The 17,307-nt window shown below is 41.2% G+C and overlaps 1 protein-coding gene across 1 annotated transcript in view; it reads right to left on the bottom strand.

Moving 5' to 3' along the window:
• Nucleotides 1–17,307, bottom strand: part of LOC308108530 (inositol 1,4,5-trisphosphate-gated calcium channel ITPR1) — a 67,660-nt gene that overhangs the window by 20,406 nt on the left and 29,947 nt on the right. Inside the window, exons 39-42 of the mRNA XM_080461566.1 lie at nt 16,475–16,510; nt 11,185–11,232; nt 8,695–8,827; nt 4,115–4,302 (exon numbers count right to left, since the gene is read on the bottom strand). Coding sequence (XP_080317692.1) covers nt 4,115–4,302; nt 8,695–8,827; nt 11,185–11,232; nt 16,475–16,510 — 405 coding nt within the window. The remainder of the gene's footprint in view (nt 1–4,114; nt 4,303–8,694; nt 8,828–11,184; nt 11,233–16,474; nt 16,511–17,307) is intronic.

Genomic DNA, 17,307 nt, shown 5'->3' with positions numbered 1-17,307 from the left:
ATTATATAATAGCAGGAAAAACGAGTCTGGATTTAAGGTTTAAACGCTGGAAGGGTTTAAACGCTGCAGTTATCGCTGTGGAATGGGGTCATGCATAATTAGAACATTTATAAGCCTGCGAGCGCAATGTATACACTGTGCCCCAGCCCACAGGGCTGTTGTTTTGATTATGTAAGTGCTGTTACTTCTACAGACTACGGAAAGGCTTCAACCAGCAAAAGCAGCCTCGCCACACCAACAGGGTGAAAAATGACACAAGAGGGAGAAGCCTGGCCCACTTACACAGAAAGAGAAACGGAGACGGCAGGGAGTGGGTATTGACAAAACTGGAGGCATGAGACAGATACCAGTGTGGGAATAAGTGAAGAAGAAGGGGGAAAAAAAATGTTGACTGAGAGAGGGGAAACGAAAGCAAGACGTGGGGAGGGCGGGAATGTTATCAGGCAGAATCTAGGCCAGTTTTGAAAGTTTGTTACATAACCATCTGTCTTTCCAGGTTAATGCAAATCTGGGCTACTAAAGGAAACAAATAAATGATCGTCACAAGGAAAAGTTAAGCAAAACGGACAAAACAAGTCTCGTTTCTTCAACTCCAAGGACACCGTCTGATTTTACATGCTTTGAAGGTTAATGTTAAGCACACTGCTGAATGTTTTTATTCAGAATGAAACACTGCAGCAAGCGATAAAATAGCCAAACAAGAGGGTCGAGGAGATTTATTAACTCAACACAAAGCAGAGCGGACAGATTTTCAGATCTCTTCCAGAGAAACAATGACATAACTATGAGCTTGTGCCCCCTAGCAGATTCCAGAGTCTTGAGCCCCACCCCGGCCCTCCACCACTGAGCAGCAGTCAGGCTGCACGTACGCACACTGCCAACGCTCAGCGATGAGGAGATAGCAGCACTCGGGAGGGGAAGGGACCGGGTTGCTGCCAAGCAAGGCCATCTAGCAATAAACAACTTGATGACAGAGTGGAGAGTGCAGAGAGGAGGATTAGCTGCGCCACTGGGAACCCAGTCACGGCTCACAACTCACGGCACGCCTGATGAGGGAGGAATAGGGTGGGTGGGGGGTGTTGGGGGGGGGGGGGTAATGGTCATGCCTGTCTGTCTTTGCTCATGGAACTCTGTTCTCCATCAGCCAGTTTGACCTCATGCATACAGGCGAGGGTGAGCATTGGTGAGGAAGGCAGGGTACAGAGGGTGAAGCAGGAGGCACGGGGCCAGGCCAGCAGACATCGATCAGAACTGAGCAAACACACAGAGGAGCGCTCACAGTCTCCTCTCCCTTTACAATTACATAACTCATACACACACGTACAGTACAAGCACACACAGGCTGGAGAGCCCATACGGTAATACGCCCACTGACTTTTACACTTAGAAAACTAGGTCAGCTGTCTCTGGCAGAGGCACATGCAAATTTTGAAAGGACACACCCACATGTCACACAAGCTTCAAAATACAGTACTTTCTCCGAACTCCGAGACTGCCAACTTCATTCTTATGTAATCAAATTCATTTTCCACAGGCTATCCTTTTAATCATGCTTTAATGCTCATGTCCAGGATATCCCAGGTTGGACAGACTGTATTCAATCTAGGGCCGCATGGGACACACAGACAGGCTGAACATGGCATGCCAACAGGTCTACTTCAACTTACTGATGAGCATAAGCTGAGGCATTAAATATTGGGCATGCATGAATAATAATGATTGAAACTCAATAGTTTTAAAACCCTATATCACCAGTTTCTAAGCACTGAACATCATCAAATGAGTCATCAATACACACACAATGCCTAAACATAATGAGAAGACTTCACAACAAAGCAAAAAAATAAATAAATCCAAATACCACAGTGACACTTTGAATTTAAGATTTCTTCAAAAGTGAAACCTTAAAACCTTTTCAAAACATGCTGATGGCATTTCAACGCTCGTCCTTACACTCTCATTTACAAAATCTGTGCCGTGGCATCAGCACACCATCTGTGTTTTGATAGCACTTGAAAAGCAAGGACAAGAGTGGCTTGATGAGGAAATGACGTTAAATGGATGAAGTAACACATGGTGGTCAGGGCGAGGAGGGAATAGAGAGACAGTAACAGAGAAGTATGGTGAGGAGATCGAAGAGAGGGTAGAGCATCTCAGGGGCCCCCCGTAGTGTTGAGTAAACACAGAGTGTCTGTATCTATGGAGACAAACCCTGAGTGGAATGAGACGGAGAGGAGCAGGGCGGACAACACTGAAAAACAAGGTCATAGCGCTTTCCCTCCTCTCCTTCCGTTCCGCCACTTGGCATCAACAAAGGGATGTTATGTAACAGCTATTTATACTCGCGCTCCCTTTTCCTCTCGCCCTCCCTCTCACGTCAGGCAGCACCACATGAAAACCAAATGGGGCTGCTGCTCTGCTCTCTCCTCAAAGACCTTTTCCTTCTCCTCCGTCTCTTCGTTTCTTCACATCATACTCTAAAAACAAAACAAAACCAACTTAATGGCATTTTCTCAAAATCAGTCTCTCTGTTATCTAAACACACCTGTAAAACATGGGCTTTGGAGGGAAACGGCACATTATGCTATGTGGTTACACAGCAGATGGCCGACGAGTGAAGTGCCACAAGTTGGCTTGTTGCAGCACCATTTACAGCTGTCAGACAAACATCACAGCTGTGTCAGAAGTGCTGACATGTGACAGAAATAAAGAGTGATCAGGTGGTATTGAGTGTAGAAAGCACTCCAAACTCCATGGATGAATCAACTTTAACACTTACAGAAGAAGAGTGCGTATGTGTGAACATTCACTCCAGTTACTCTGCGTGGTTTATTTTTGTGCACTATGTAGGCCATGAGTAAATAGGTAACTTGTCACATGAGAACAAGATATTGAAGACTGAACAGGTGTTTAGGTTGACGTGTCATTTGAAGAAGTAGACCAAAAAAAAAAAAAAACCAAACCTTTAATATGCTTCTTCTTTTTGACAAACAGAGCAAAAGTGGTAAAACCCGATTGTGACAAGGACGACTTGATGTGTAAAGCTGTACTTTACAAAGGTGGACACTAACTTAACGCAACAAACAGTTTCTCTGTTGCCAATTTTGGTGAAATTATTCTCTCATGTAAGAATTACTATTGTATGCATTATTTTACAATCTCTAGCTCTACAGGGCAGATTTCCCCTGCAAGGAAATCTCCTTTTCTAGAGAAAGAATGCAATGGCAAGAAGAGATCCAGTTTTTTCCTCAATCCCCTCTGTGTTTTCCCGTCCCTCCGCCCTCTCTCCCCACTGCCCCAGTTCCGGAGGCCCAGCATGACCCAGTTTAGGCCGGCAAGAGAACGAGAGGGAGCGCTGCTGGAATGTTTTGAAGGCTGAGACATTCCTCATTGTTCATTCACACAGGCGTTATGTAACGCAGACAGATCACGTGACGTAGCTCTGCAGCAGCCGTGGGAAGGCAAAGCATTATCTCCACCACAGTGGCTTCCTCGCTCTAATCTGATTATGCAAGCCCCCTGCTTACACAATGAGGCACAGACAGACAGATGGAAGGATGGAGAGATCAACCGACAGCGCAATAGACAAAGAGATATTAAAAAAAAAACACAGGTAGAGAGACATAGGGTTTAGATGAATTCACTGGGTTGAACTGAAAAGAGGAATAAGATTCATTTATACCGACCTCATGCACATGTGGGGCACCCAAAAATGTAAGAAAGTAAACAATACGACAACAATAATAACAAAAATCTACTGATCCATGAATTGCTGGTGAGAGTATCAGCCTGCTGGCTCTTTCAGACAAATGATCTAGTACTTGATATAAGTGGAAAAACAGCTTCTATGGTAATGTACATGTGCAGCTATGATGGCACACTGACCCACATACTGTAGGTTGTCTAGTAATGAAAACTTCCCACCATGGCACAGTGGGGTATTTTCACTGACAACAGTGTGGCAGATTTTCTATAGGCTCAATGAGAAATTGATGAGTGTTTGCAAACGTCAATTAAAGGAACATGCAGCAGATCAGCCACAACACTTCGGCCAGTTGACACAAAAATATCCCTGTAAAAGTCCAAATTTGAAGGAATTTTGTTGTTAATTGACCTGTATGGTGGTGTTTCCACCTTCCAGCAGGGCAATAGCCAAGAGGATGCTCTCTTGGAAGACTCGGTCGCTGGTGGTGTTCATGATGAGATCGATAACCAGGTCTGAGGCTCCTTCTTTGTCCAGATGGCACTGTACCTCTGTCAGGCTCATTTCCCCACGACTCAGTCCCCCAGGCCCTACCAGTGCTGGCACACAAGAACAGGACAAATTAGAAACAGGAGGAGCATCATTCATAAGTATTGTTTTTAGTGTCCGTCATTATCATGTCCACGTACAAGACAAATATTATGAGACAGTAAAATAAATAAACAGTGATGAGCATTATAATAATGCCAATCAAAACAGAAACACACAAAAAAAAAAAAACAATGCCTGTATTGTCATTATCCACAGAAGACAGGACACAATTGAAAAACCATTTAGTAGGTCTGGGTGTTTGTTCAAATTCAATAAAAATATAATAAAAACAGATGGCATGAATCAGACCTTTGAGGAGTTATTACACCTCAAATGTATGCAGATGGTTCGTATTTGGGTGGGCAATGTCACTTCATTCACAGTAAACTGTACATTGCTGCATATATTTGAATGATATTAAAGTTAAAACATTTTTTTGTCAATTTGGTGGGATTTCAAACAGTCTGTAGCTCTCAGTTTTGTAGTTGGCAAGAGGAGTCCGTGGTCTGTTTATGACGTGCTCCAACATCCTCAGGACCTCCTGCAGGTGTTTGTGTTCTCCACTTCAGAGAGGAAGAACCACACAGCGCCACAGTAGATCATGAGGGTGTTGATAGCTGACTAAAATAAAAATGTATCATAATTAAGGAAAAAAAATAAAAAATAATGCAAGTACTTGTTAAATTCGGTTGTGTCATGGCTATGATTTTGATGAAAATAACAAAAAACTGAAAAATATAAAGTTATTAAAAAAACATAATAGTTGCTGGGCCCCTGAAGGCCCTGTAGAAGTATCACATGACGAATCAAATCTAACAAATCATTTGAATTTTAATAAATTTTGTCTGATCTGTGAACATTGAACTTCATTATGATAACTTAATAATTTTTAAGACTTGAGGGAAACAAAATGCATTTTGATCTGCATAATCTAGCTCTAAAGAATGAAGCCTACAAATAGTAGAATGATCATGATAGTAATGTATGAGAAAGAGAATTCGAGCGTGTACATTTTTTTTTCTTAGTTATACAACATTTTCTTCTACACATAAAACTGTCATTAGCCATATTTGACACAGAGACTTAATAAAATATGTTTCCTTTAATTATGCATTCATTGTCAGGGGAAAACACAATCCTGAATGATATGATTAAACAGGAATGAATGACCGTCCGATAGCCCCACAGCGTGCAGCTGTACAGTTGTGTTGTCCATTGTACATGGCTCTGTGTGCAAAGTCTCCCCTGAGGCCCCAGCTCTGGGCTACATATGGATTCATCAGACTGGCTCTTGTTTCTGCAACAGGTGCAACGGCTGTTTTCACAGGAGGAAGCAGCCTGTCACCTAGCAACAGTAAAAAGTGGATCACAGAGGGTGGGGGTACACTTCCTGTGGTCTGGACAATTGCCAACATCTTGGTGCACATGGGTAAGATGGTGAACTGGGATGCAGGGTGATTTTTATTAAATTTTTTTTTAAATCTTTCTTTCCAAAAAGTGGATTTGTATGAACATCTGGGCTGCTCATCACAATAGCAGCCCAGATGTTTTCACAATAAGCGTGAAAACATGAAGGTGTCACACCCATGTTACGCTATTAGTGGTATTCCTGCCATGGAGACACTCGCGGTTCTGGTTATGAACCAGAACAATTAATTCACATGGATTAGTATTTACAATGGTAAAAGTGACGCTAGGGTTAGTGCAGGCTTGTGAGCAGAGATCTTTTAATGCGAGTGTCCTGTTCGACCACATTCCAGCCATGCTCTATTAGACAGCTCGATGGATGGTAAAGTCTCACCCAATACAGTGAAACCATTGTCAGGCTCAAGAAGTTGGCAGAATGATACAAGTTTTCTGCAGAATGCTACTGAAATTTGCCAGTAGAAGATAACTACATTGTGTCAACATGTTCAATAACAAAACACAGAAAAGCCCAAAGTATTATGCAAAATTTACACAAACATGTCCATGGGCTGCAAAGAAAAATCAATCACACTACTACCAGCAGGGTTAATTGTTGCTACAGGACAAGATAGGCTCATACTTTCCTCATTAATATGAACAATGCAAAATTCAGCAGCTGAAAATTGCAAAAATTATGTTTCTGTCTCATCTGAGAAAAGTGGCTCCTTAAATGTTTATTTGTTGTGTATTGAGAAATGTTCTTGGTATGATGTTATTTAAATTCACTATTTCCTCTGTTATGAATTCAAATTTGACTTTTGTCAAGATACAAAATTAGATACATGATTTTTTTTTTTTATTCTTTTTAATATATTAAAGGACACAGGACATAAATGCAACAGGTTACTACCACTTGGTCGTGTTTTTGTATATTTTCTGATGAAAAACCTCAACAGTTGGAGAAAATAATATATTCAGTGAGTGCATAGAGGTCACATACTATTAACATGAACACAGTGTTTCCTCCATAATATAAATGCAGATAAAAAAAATGGCTCACATTCTAAAGGTTACATACCAACCAGTATCTCCAATAGAAGGATAAACACTGCTTAGAGATGCATTGCTTCAGTGTTTTGACTGTGGATAATAGCACAATGGCCACATTATCAGGTCGTGATAACACTCTGTGTGCTCAAAGGGCAGCTCGCGGCACAGCTGAAGCTGATAAACAGCTCAGGGCCAGACAGATACGGTCCCATCCTTATATAACACTGAGAGATAGTTTGTGTAGTACAACGTCAGAGGCCAGGAAAGACTTTGATGAACCTAAAGGGGGAACTTTATCTAGACTTTGACCTGTGATAGTCATAGCCATTGCAGGCAGTAAAAACATCTTCCACTCCAGCATATGTATTTGTTTTATGCTTCACAGAAACATGGATAGGACCACCCAAACATGGATCCAAAACACACATTGTGTGTCGGGCCTCACATTGTATTCGGGACTTTGTGCAAATGCAGCAGAGTTACATGCTCTGCAAAGTCCTGTGCACAAGCAGTTCTCGAAGTCTCAATAGCAGGGGTCTGCAACCTGCTGCTCTGGAGCGTTAACTAAATTATTCCTGAATAAACACTTGATCGTATTTTTGTTTTATATACACATCTGAGTCATCTTCTAAATTAACTTTATCTCTTGGATAAAAAAAAAAATGCTTTAAAAAAGGCACAATAAAGTGGGGAAAAATGTTCAAATTACTATACTTTCTAAAAGAGAAAAAGCACTTACAAATGGAAAGAAAAAAAACAAGCAAAATTGCTTAGAAAAGAAATAAAATTACTTCAATGTCCTTCCTTCCTGTGGCCATAAGTGTCTATAACTCCTCCCTGTAATTACCGGCAATGTTTGCTGTGTTTTGGTTAATTTCATCCTTTATGAGTCGATATTAGTCAGCGTTAAGCTTTGTACTTATTGATATTTGAAACTACTTATTTAATTTTTATCACGTCGTATATGAGATTCAAAATTCTTTCTTTTTATTCTATGTAGAGCAATGGTTAAGGGAATATCCCTCTGGGGAAAATGTAAGTATTTCTATTCTATTCTATTACATGTCCAAATTGTCTGAAAAATGCTAGAAAAGAAAGATGAAAACAATAAAATCCGGTACAAAGAAAATAGCTGAAAATGTAGTGATAAGTTTACCCTACTAAATTGGAAATTAAACTTCATAAATGCCACATAAGATACAGTTTTTGTGCTCATTTCAAGACTAATGTATACATGAAACTTCAGAAGGTGCGGTGGCTTCATTTTAAAGTTCAAACGTGTTTAGAGACTCTAGACAAATTTGATTTGGTGGAAAATCCCAAAAATGTCTCTTTTGGCCATAAAGGTTTGAGACCCCTGCAAAAGTGGAACTGAGTGAAGTCAGATGAGTTTATAAGAGCATGAATCGACTCCAGTTAACGAATCAGGGGCAGAGGGGTCAGAGCTGCACAAAACACTAGAATCCACTGCAAGCAGAATAAGTCAAGAGTCATTGGGAGTGACTCTTGACTTATTCTGCTACAAGTGACAAGATTTGATTTCAAAGTAAATAATATGACACTGCAGCCAACAAGTGATTTCATACTGCTGGATATACAAGTAATATATGTCATTCTGTTGATTTCATTACTTTAGTGACTGATAGTGACAGTAAAGAAATGAGACCTTCCTTTGTACAAAAAAAAAAAACAGTTTCTGTTGGTTTGCTTCAATATTCCGATTTCATGTACGAGTTGTTGTGGGGGCTGACTGAGGGGGATGGCCAGGAAGTTTTGCTGGCACCTCAAATAGCCCAGAGGTAGACTTTGACTGAGGCAGACATGTTTAAATTTGTAATGTCATGGGCTAGTGGTGCTAAATGAAATATTAATGCAGATGAAAACAAAACAAAAGCAAACTCCTCCGTGTCTTGCATAAGCAACAGTAGTCACGGTGCCCCCACCTGACTGGTTTTTATTTGGTCCTACTGGACTGAGGGGGCCATTACTGAATGACGTCAGACTGTCCCTCCGCCCACCACTCCGATGAAAGTTGCCATAGTAACGGTTCACCAGAATCTGTCTCAGCGCCTCGCCCTGCAAGAGAAGAAGGAAGGAAGGGATGTAATGATGTGATGTCAGCGGAGAGGTGAGACAGGAGATTGTGTAACGAGGTAACAAGCTTCCTCATTGATATATTGTGCATGTTGGCTCTCTGCACTGAAACACACCACCACCACTGAAAATGAAGCCCACCAACTATACTTTGCCATCAGTCGGAAACAACAAAATATCAACTTTTCTATGTGACTTCACACTGATCAGCCACAACAATACAACCACTGATAGGAGAACTGAGTAACAGATTGTTTCTTATTGTGACAGCTGTTGGTGGGTGAAACATATCAGGTAAAAAGTGAACATTTTCTCCACAAAGTTAATGTGTTAGAACCACGAAAAATGATTAGCGTGAAGAACTGAGTGAGGGCCAAATTGTGATGGCTATATATGACTGGGTCAGAGCATCTCCATAACTGCAGGTCTTATTGGATGTTCTCAATGCGTTGACCGGGTCACAGACAGCCAAGGCTCATTTGTGCACGTGGAAAGGACGACCTTGATGTCCAATCAAACAGACAAGCTACAGGAATTCATATGACTAAAGTTAATGATGGCTTTCATTATATATATATATAAAAAAAAAAAGTGCATTGTACTTTGTTTGGCCATGCTGACACCTGTTCATTGCATAAAGTGCCAACAATGGCCACTTAAACATTAGTGATGATCCATGTAGCAATGGCGATGGTTAGTATGTGAAGGACAAATGACCCCATTTAATGAAGGTACTACATCACAATCGACAGGATCTTAAGGGCTCTAAACAACACTGTACCTTTTATGGCACAAGCAGAACCCATATAATACCCGTCAGGTGGTTATACTGTTCTGGGTGATCAGTGTGCAGTCCCAACATTTTATAAAATTATTTCCAAGCAGCACCTTCAGTTATAGCTTGAGGTTTACGTCTTTCACCACCCACCCGGCCGACCTTGTTATGGTTATCTCAGCAAGCAGCGACCCTCCATAGTGACAATGTGAGGTCCTGGTTTTCACTTACACGGACCTGGGGCCAGCCCTCCCACACTGTGACTCATCCACTGTAGAGCTGGCAGCAGCACGACTTTGCTGTTGTTATGGCAACCGCAGCCCATAGCTACCTGTCAGACCTCCCATGGGATGAAGTAAAGGAAATGAAAGAGAAAGGTGTGTGTGTGTGTGCACAAATGTGTTTATGTGCACCTAATTGTTAGCTGTGGGTGGTCCCTGATAGACGACAGAGGCATTATGTAAGCTTCGCTGCCATAGTTTTCCTCCAGGGGTCACGGCTGGCGTATGTAGGAGGTTTGAAGAACACTGCTTGTCTCTTTTTTTGGCACAAGTATAATCAGCTGTATTATGCAGTGTGTGCGTTAACAGGATATAATCAGTTGTAGTGCAAAGATTTTCCTTTTTCTGGATCGGTGATTCAGGAGACAAAGCCAATGGCGTTGTCTTGTCATCTAACCTGTCAATAATAAAGTGGTTATTGATTTGCAGCAACTACAAGAAGGAGGATGCCGGTATTTTAGACTTCATCAATTTGCGCACGCGCACACACCTTTTCTTAATGATGAGTAAAGAAAAAGTTACACAGGGTTTGTTAATCAGAGTCGAATAATTGTTTAAAAAAAATAAATAAAAAAATCACATCAGATTCCCTCCCTGTCTCTTCCTGTAAAATGGTGTCGTATATCTGATGACTCATCCCACATTCAAGGGCATTCAATAGAATTATGAATGCAGCCTGACCGGACTCTCCTCTGCACCAAGAGCAGTGCCGCCTCAAACTGGAGGGCAACATACCATTCTCAAGATTAGATATATAAATATGATTTATCCCACCCCCCCACACACGCTCGCACATTTCTAATGTAGATTGAGCCTTCCTAAAACATGCAAGATGGCAGAACTAGTGACGTCTTAATGTGTGCATTCATTTCATATCTGCACAGTCAATGAACAGGCCTGTTCACAACGTAATGTTCTCTTCTTGCAGAGGATAATTACATATTGATGAACTTAAATCAATAGTGTTACTCTGAAGCACCAATATCGGTGCCAGACACTTTTATAGACATGCCTGAGGCTCTGTAGAGTCTCTGCATTACATAAACACCATTACAGAGAGCGAAGTATGTTTTCCTTGCTTCAGTTAAACAATAGCTGTGACTGATTAGTTGGGTGTAACTTGAAGCACAGAGGGGGGTGGGGCAGTGGGGGGTGGGCGGGTGGGGGGTCAGAAGCACAATAAGGAACCAGACTTTTGTCATTTAAGATGCAATATTTCTGTATACAAATCCACTTGCTGTCAGAGTTTTTAGTTTAGTTGCAGTGCCGTTACAAGTACATACCCTTTTTTGGTCCTCCAACAGCTTCTCAGGCTGGTTCTGATCCAGCTGCTGGGTGCAGTGAGCAGTGTGAGCACAGTGGTCCAACAGATACAAACACAGGGTTAGTATTCATGCAGCACAGAGAAAGCAACTGTCAGGCTAATAACCACGCCATGTTCGCATTCAGCCGCTTCAAGCGCAAGTGCATGCAAACGTCTGCGCGGAGAGAGGTGCCATGCTTTTACTGCAAGGCCAAAACCCAGGGAAACATTACAACTGGAGCGGGTTTGGAGTGCTGATACAGGAGATGTGTGCAGGGCTGAACTTTAAATGGACTTTTGATTTTGGAGTTAAAATAGGATGGCTACTCACAGAATCTAGACAGGAAATATGTAGATATTCACACATTTCAGTACACCGCATTCAAGTAATAAGACACATCTTTCACTTCTGTATGATGATTAGAAAAAGTAGCATTAGTACCTTTAAATAATGATTACCTAATTTCATCAATTCATAATTTAATAGTTGTTACAGATTTCAAGACAAAGACTGAGTTCATATTTCAATCTTTGATTATTCATTTTCATGTTTTGAGTGCAACTCGCCATTAATCTGAGATCTCTCTGCCATGTTTCATCATTAGGAGGTGAAATACTTCTGTATTGAAGTGTGAAGCATGAGGATTGAGCAAGTGATTTAATCTCTGGGGATAATTACCTTCTCACCTGGAAAAACATCTGGTGTATCGATAAAAGCTTGAGCACCAGTTGCATTGGCAGCCAGTCGAAAGCTTTATTTTGAGTGATTCACGGCCTTTTAGCTTTGGAGCTCTAACCAGTACCCTCCTGAGTTTGTCGTCATGAAGTCTTGAAAGTCGGCCAAAACACAGCTACTCCCTGAAGCTGTCGTGACTTGCTACATAGTCACAAAAGGCAATTTCTTCATAATGCAGATCATTTCCCACTCATTCATAATAGACTCACCGCTTACATACCAGGTCATTGCGTACCAGACGCTAGTTGGAAATTTATGTTGTACTTTCCCGTCAGTGAACAGTTTTTCCTCTAGAATCAACACAGCTGAATAACTCTGGACGTTTTTCCAGATTTTTTCTGTTTTGGGCCTTATGAGCTTCACTCTTCGCACAAAGAAGTCCTCTAGTCAACGTGTCTAAATGTAATAGCTTTCAACTAAAAGACTTAAGTCTGATTTCTTATTAACACATCTCTAAGGATTTACTCCACATTTACCAAAGTACGGTATTTTAAAAAAAAAAAACAACAACAACCCAAAAGGATCCTCTCATCACCCAAACAATAGAAATTCAGCTCAGACAACATTTAGCAGTATAAAAACGTGGCACCGGTGTGTACAGTGTGTGCTCACTACAGAAAAAAAGAAACTGCTTAAACAGCAAAGCTCCAGATACATTGTTATGTAAAAAGACACACGAGGAGGGGCAGGAGAGAGGGGAAAAGAGAGGCAAGGGGCAATGAGGTTAGAGTTACATAATCGCTCCAAAAGAAACCAGGCCACTAAACCAGCGACACGGGGCTGCTTACAGTGGCCATCTGTCACCCAAAAACAATGAGAGGAGAGATGATAACAAGAAAGGAAAAGAGGCAATATGGGCAGATTTACGTTGTACATATGAAATATACACTTAAAAAAATAAATAAATTGCGATTTCACTTTTGATTGACCATGATTACTCTGCTCTGTTCAAAGGTTAGCATAGTGAGTATAGTTTAATGCCACTCCTCAGCTAAAACACACGACTGAAAACCACATTTGATTTAATAGGCGGAGCAAAAATCAAGATATTCAGCTGAAGACTGTCAGAGGCAGCCATACTGAAAAGTTAACCATGCGAATGACATAACTGCAGACAAAGCACCAATCAGGAAGATCAATAATACTTTTTCAAGGAGATATTTACCCAACTGGCATGACGCTAAGAGCCCTGAAAAAACTTTTACAAAATGTTTCACAATTTGTTCGGTTTGAAAAAGTGTTTTCAAGTATGTAACAATAAGAATGGTCACAACTGAAAAATCCTTGTAACAATAAGATTTCTGACTCTTAATAAAGTGGAAAAAGCATTTTTAAAGCAGGTAACAGCTATGAAAGATATGGATTGTGTTTGTGATTGTGTGTGTGGGTAGGGGGTGAAAAAAGCAGCATGAGACAGAGTGAGAAAATGGCAGACAGACCGTGTGAAAGATAAAGGGAAAACAGGACATAGTCACATCAATTCAAGAGAAAATAATGAAATGATGGATTTTCAGTACATTATATTTAAAAGCTACATCAACAAGTTTGTAACTCATGTATTAGTTTTGCAGGTGTCATCTTAATTATTGCTGAATTCCAACCAGGCTTGTCACTCGCATTCTGCTGAAAAATGCACCCATTTCAACTTTAAAAGAAGAAAGACTTCACACCGACACAACAACTGATCCGATGTGAGCTGCAGACAATATGGAGGAAACAGAGTTTCTGCAGCGGGTTGGGGGAGACGTGCTCAGGACTCACAAACTGGATGATCCTTTCTCGCTGTCGCCACATCAAACTACACAGCAACATGCTGATCAGATGTAGATGTGTGCATTGAATCACCCCGGACCTCACCACACGCCACACCACACGCCACACCACACCGCAGAATAACCCCCCACAGCTGCCACGTCCACCAAACTGGAATCTCCCTGGGGCAAACCCCCGATTAGTTTAACACGCCAAGGTATAAACTGAAAGGAAATAAATGCACACTCAGGAAGTCCATACTGTTTTGTTTTTTTTATCTGCATATATAAATGTGTCTTTGCATGATGATGCTGAGTCGTGTTTGAATCAGCAGTGCGCCGCATGAAAACTGCGGTTTACCACTGGACTGCTGGTTGTGTGCAGACAGAGAGGCAGACTAAATTAAAAGACTGCGCTCTGTCATTTGCATTGCTACTGACCCGCTTGAACACCAGAACTGTAAAATGACTTTCTGTCTTGACCATTAATGGCACAGCACAGATGTTCGGGTGAACTAAAAAGGGTTGTGTGGAGGGAAAAAAAAAAAAAAAAAGAGCAGACCACATTCCACCTAAAAAACAACAACAACAAAAAAAACATGGTGCCGAAGAAAGATTGTTCCTCTCAGTCAATCTAGAGTCACATTTGTCTCTGGAAGAAACAGGAAGGTGATTGGAATGAAACATGCCCAACGTTGTACATGGAGGACTTGCATAACTGATTTTCCCGGACCACACACACAAGAGGCCAGGTAAGGAGGGTGGACTTTAAGTAAAAATCCCAACTCTGTGCATCCTGAACTCATCTGGCTCTTATATAAGTCTTTAGTCACAGAGCAATGGATGTAACTGACATTTGGAAAATGGGGTGGCAGGAGGAGCAAAAGATTCAAACATAAATCTGATGTTATCACTGCATTTTGGTTATAAAAGAAAGTAAACACTGTGCACCAGTGTGAACCAGCAACATGTGACCTACATAAGCAACAATTCCTGTTAAACAAGCGGCCATACTCAGTCATTTCCTTGTCAATTACATGCTTCAAGATCTCACAACCACATAAACAAAACAAATTGATTGGGTTTATGCATGGTGCATGTATGTTTGCATTCATATCAAAAAGAGCATGTGAGGAAGTGGGGAGTGTTTGCAGTCGTAAAATAATTGTGTCACAATCTAAAGAGGCCAAAAGAGGAAAATGGGTGAGAGACAAAAAAATGAAGGTTATGACATGGGAGATTTACATGTAGGTTTGCTTTCAACTGCTCCTCTCACTTCAGAGCTGCTTTTCATGTGGAGACAGGGTATAAAGCTTTTGATGAGAAAAAAACAAAACAAAGAAAAACTCATGCAAACGACCTCTCCTCTCTCACACCCTTTTATTGTTTAAAACTTGCATTTAGACACACAAACAGGTGGGCACACACTCACACGCCAGCCGTGTGGGTAAACAGCTCCTCCACACTTTTATTGGCAATTACTGCTGAAGGTCACACATCAGCGGCGGGGCTGAGTTCCAGGAAAAAAAAAGCCAGGATCTTATGTAACCTCAGCCCGGAGTTGGCACAGGCCCAAGAATCGTGCAGCTTGCAGGCAATGAAAACTAGGACACAGCCTCAATGACTGCCACAGCCCCTCACATTCATTATTAAGCACACTTCCCCAGCAAGAACACGGCGACAGCGCCCCCTAATGGTGCGCAGAGGCGATGCAGGGGAAACACCCAGCAGAGAGTTGGCTAGTGAAGCACCTGCATGAAATGAGGAAGATGTTTACCCATTTTACCATCATCATAAGAGGATCTTGTTTTTAAGCACCACACAGGAAGAAGAGGTCAGGGTGAACTGATACATGATGCCACTATGCAGTTTTAGCAGCTTATTATAATTCTGAGGTATTTAGGCCAGTAATTTCGTATTACAGTTAATTCATAATGATGTGTTGTTAATGGTTGCTTCATGAACTATCAACATTTTTAATCTATAAAGTTGCTTGCTATTTTGTGCTTTTTTTCCATTTTTTAAAATATGTGATCTGAAGTAATGTTTATATATTTCAAAGACATTTGTGATTTAAGCTCATGAGTCATGACAATGTAAAACTATGTAAGTTTTTCACCAGAGGCAATAATTGTCGCATCTGAAAAATCCTTACATCATTTTAGCTTCTATGTTATGAATTTAGAAATAACTGACATCGCAGGTAGCACTTCAGTAATTCCCGAAATTGACCAGAGTATCTTTCATTTCCACGCCTACAGGTTCTTGAAAACTCGTTTTCATACGTTTTCAACCTAGTTTTAATCTAAGACGCATTCTATTTTATCAACCAGACCTGCCACTGAAATGTCGAGTAAACATGTCCTGAAAATGATTTCACTTTAATTTAATAAACATTTTGGCGAAATGTCTGCCTTTGAGGACAGTGTGCAGACACAAGCGCAGCACTGGCAGTAGGCCCAGCCAGCAGTGACTCACCTCAGGAAGTTGGGATAACTACACTCTGTTGAGTAACATGCAGTCAGCCACAGCACACATCTCCCATCATCTCTCTATCCCATAATTTTCAATCAATTTACACGCAGTTTAATGGCAGACAATGCAGCAGGCGTTTAAAGCCGAATTAGAGTGCCACTGTTTATCACCAGCTGTGCCTAGAGCCCCCACACAGCCACTACAGCGGCTACAGTACTGCTACAGGTCTGCTAATACACTGTCAGGCAGACGTAACAGACAGAAGCTCAGGGAAACAAGGCCATGAATAGAAGAAAAGGAGAAACAACCTTAGGCATATCCATCTCATCATCAAAGGCCCTGAGCTGAAAGAGAACATAAGGTTTGAAGTGTTAGATAACAACACAGGAAGGAGGAAGGTAAAGCAAAGGTCATTGAAACAGAATGACATGTTCGTCAGGTGCTGAAGTACTTCACTTCAGCAGCATAGAGGGAACCGAATTTGTCACTAGATAGCACCCAAATCGTGTCGCTTTAGTGCAGTCACTGTGGTAGAAAGACGGAGGCGTGACTTGTGCCCTTACACTGACTGCAGATGTGACTGTGACAGAGAGGACAAGCCAGAGGACAGGCAATGTGTGTGAGCTGCATTCAGTGTGAGTCCTGTCATCTGAAGTCAAGTAACACCATGTATCTTACTAAAGCGCTAATGTAATCAGACAAATTTATCATCAACTCATACTCATGTTTTTAATCAAACTGTTCCAACTTGTTGGATCATTCCACATTTTTTTCTAACCTTGTTACCCGATCCTATACTGACATTTAAACTAATGATTTATAAAACTCTGTGTGTCATTAATTCACCAAACGAATATCTGCGTGTATCACTGTGAGAGGAGACAGAATTTTTCTGTGTCTCCCTCGGAGCTGGATGTATGATCATGGATCAAGAAACATTTCATGAGTGACGGTAGCTAAATTGTGGTCTCATTGAGTTCTTTACAAAGACTTATTTAAATGTTGCATAATGTCATCAAGGGAAACTAAACTAAGGGTCTCGAATACACCCCCAAATGTTGGCATTTTCTACCAAAAGAAATACTGAAAGAAATGGAAATTACCTTATTACTGTGATGCATGCACACGCACGCACACACAC

The sequence above is a fragment of the Lipophrys pholis genome (assembly GCF_963383615.2).
Source record: "Lipophrys pholis genome assembly, chromosome: 4".
NCBI classification, from domain to species: domain Eukaryota; kingdom Metazoa; phylum Chordata; class Actinopteri; order Blenniiformes; family Blenniidae; genus Lipophrys; species Lipophrys pholis.
The sequence above is the reverse complement of the archived record's forward strand: the minus strand, read 5'-3'. Positions and strand labels throughout refer to the sequence as shown.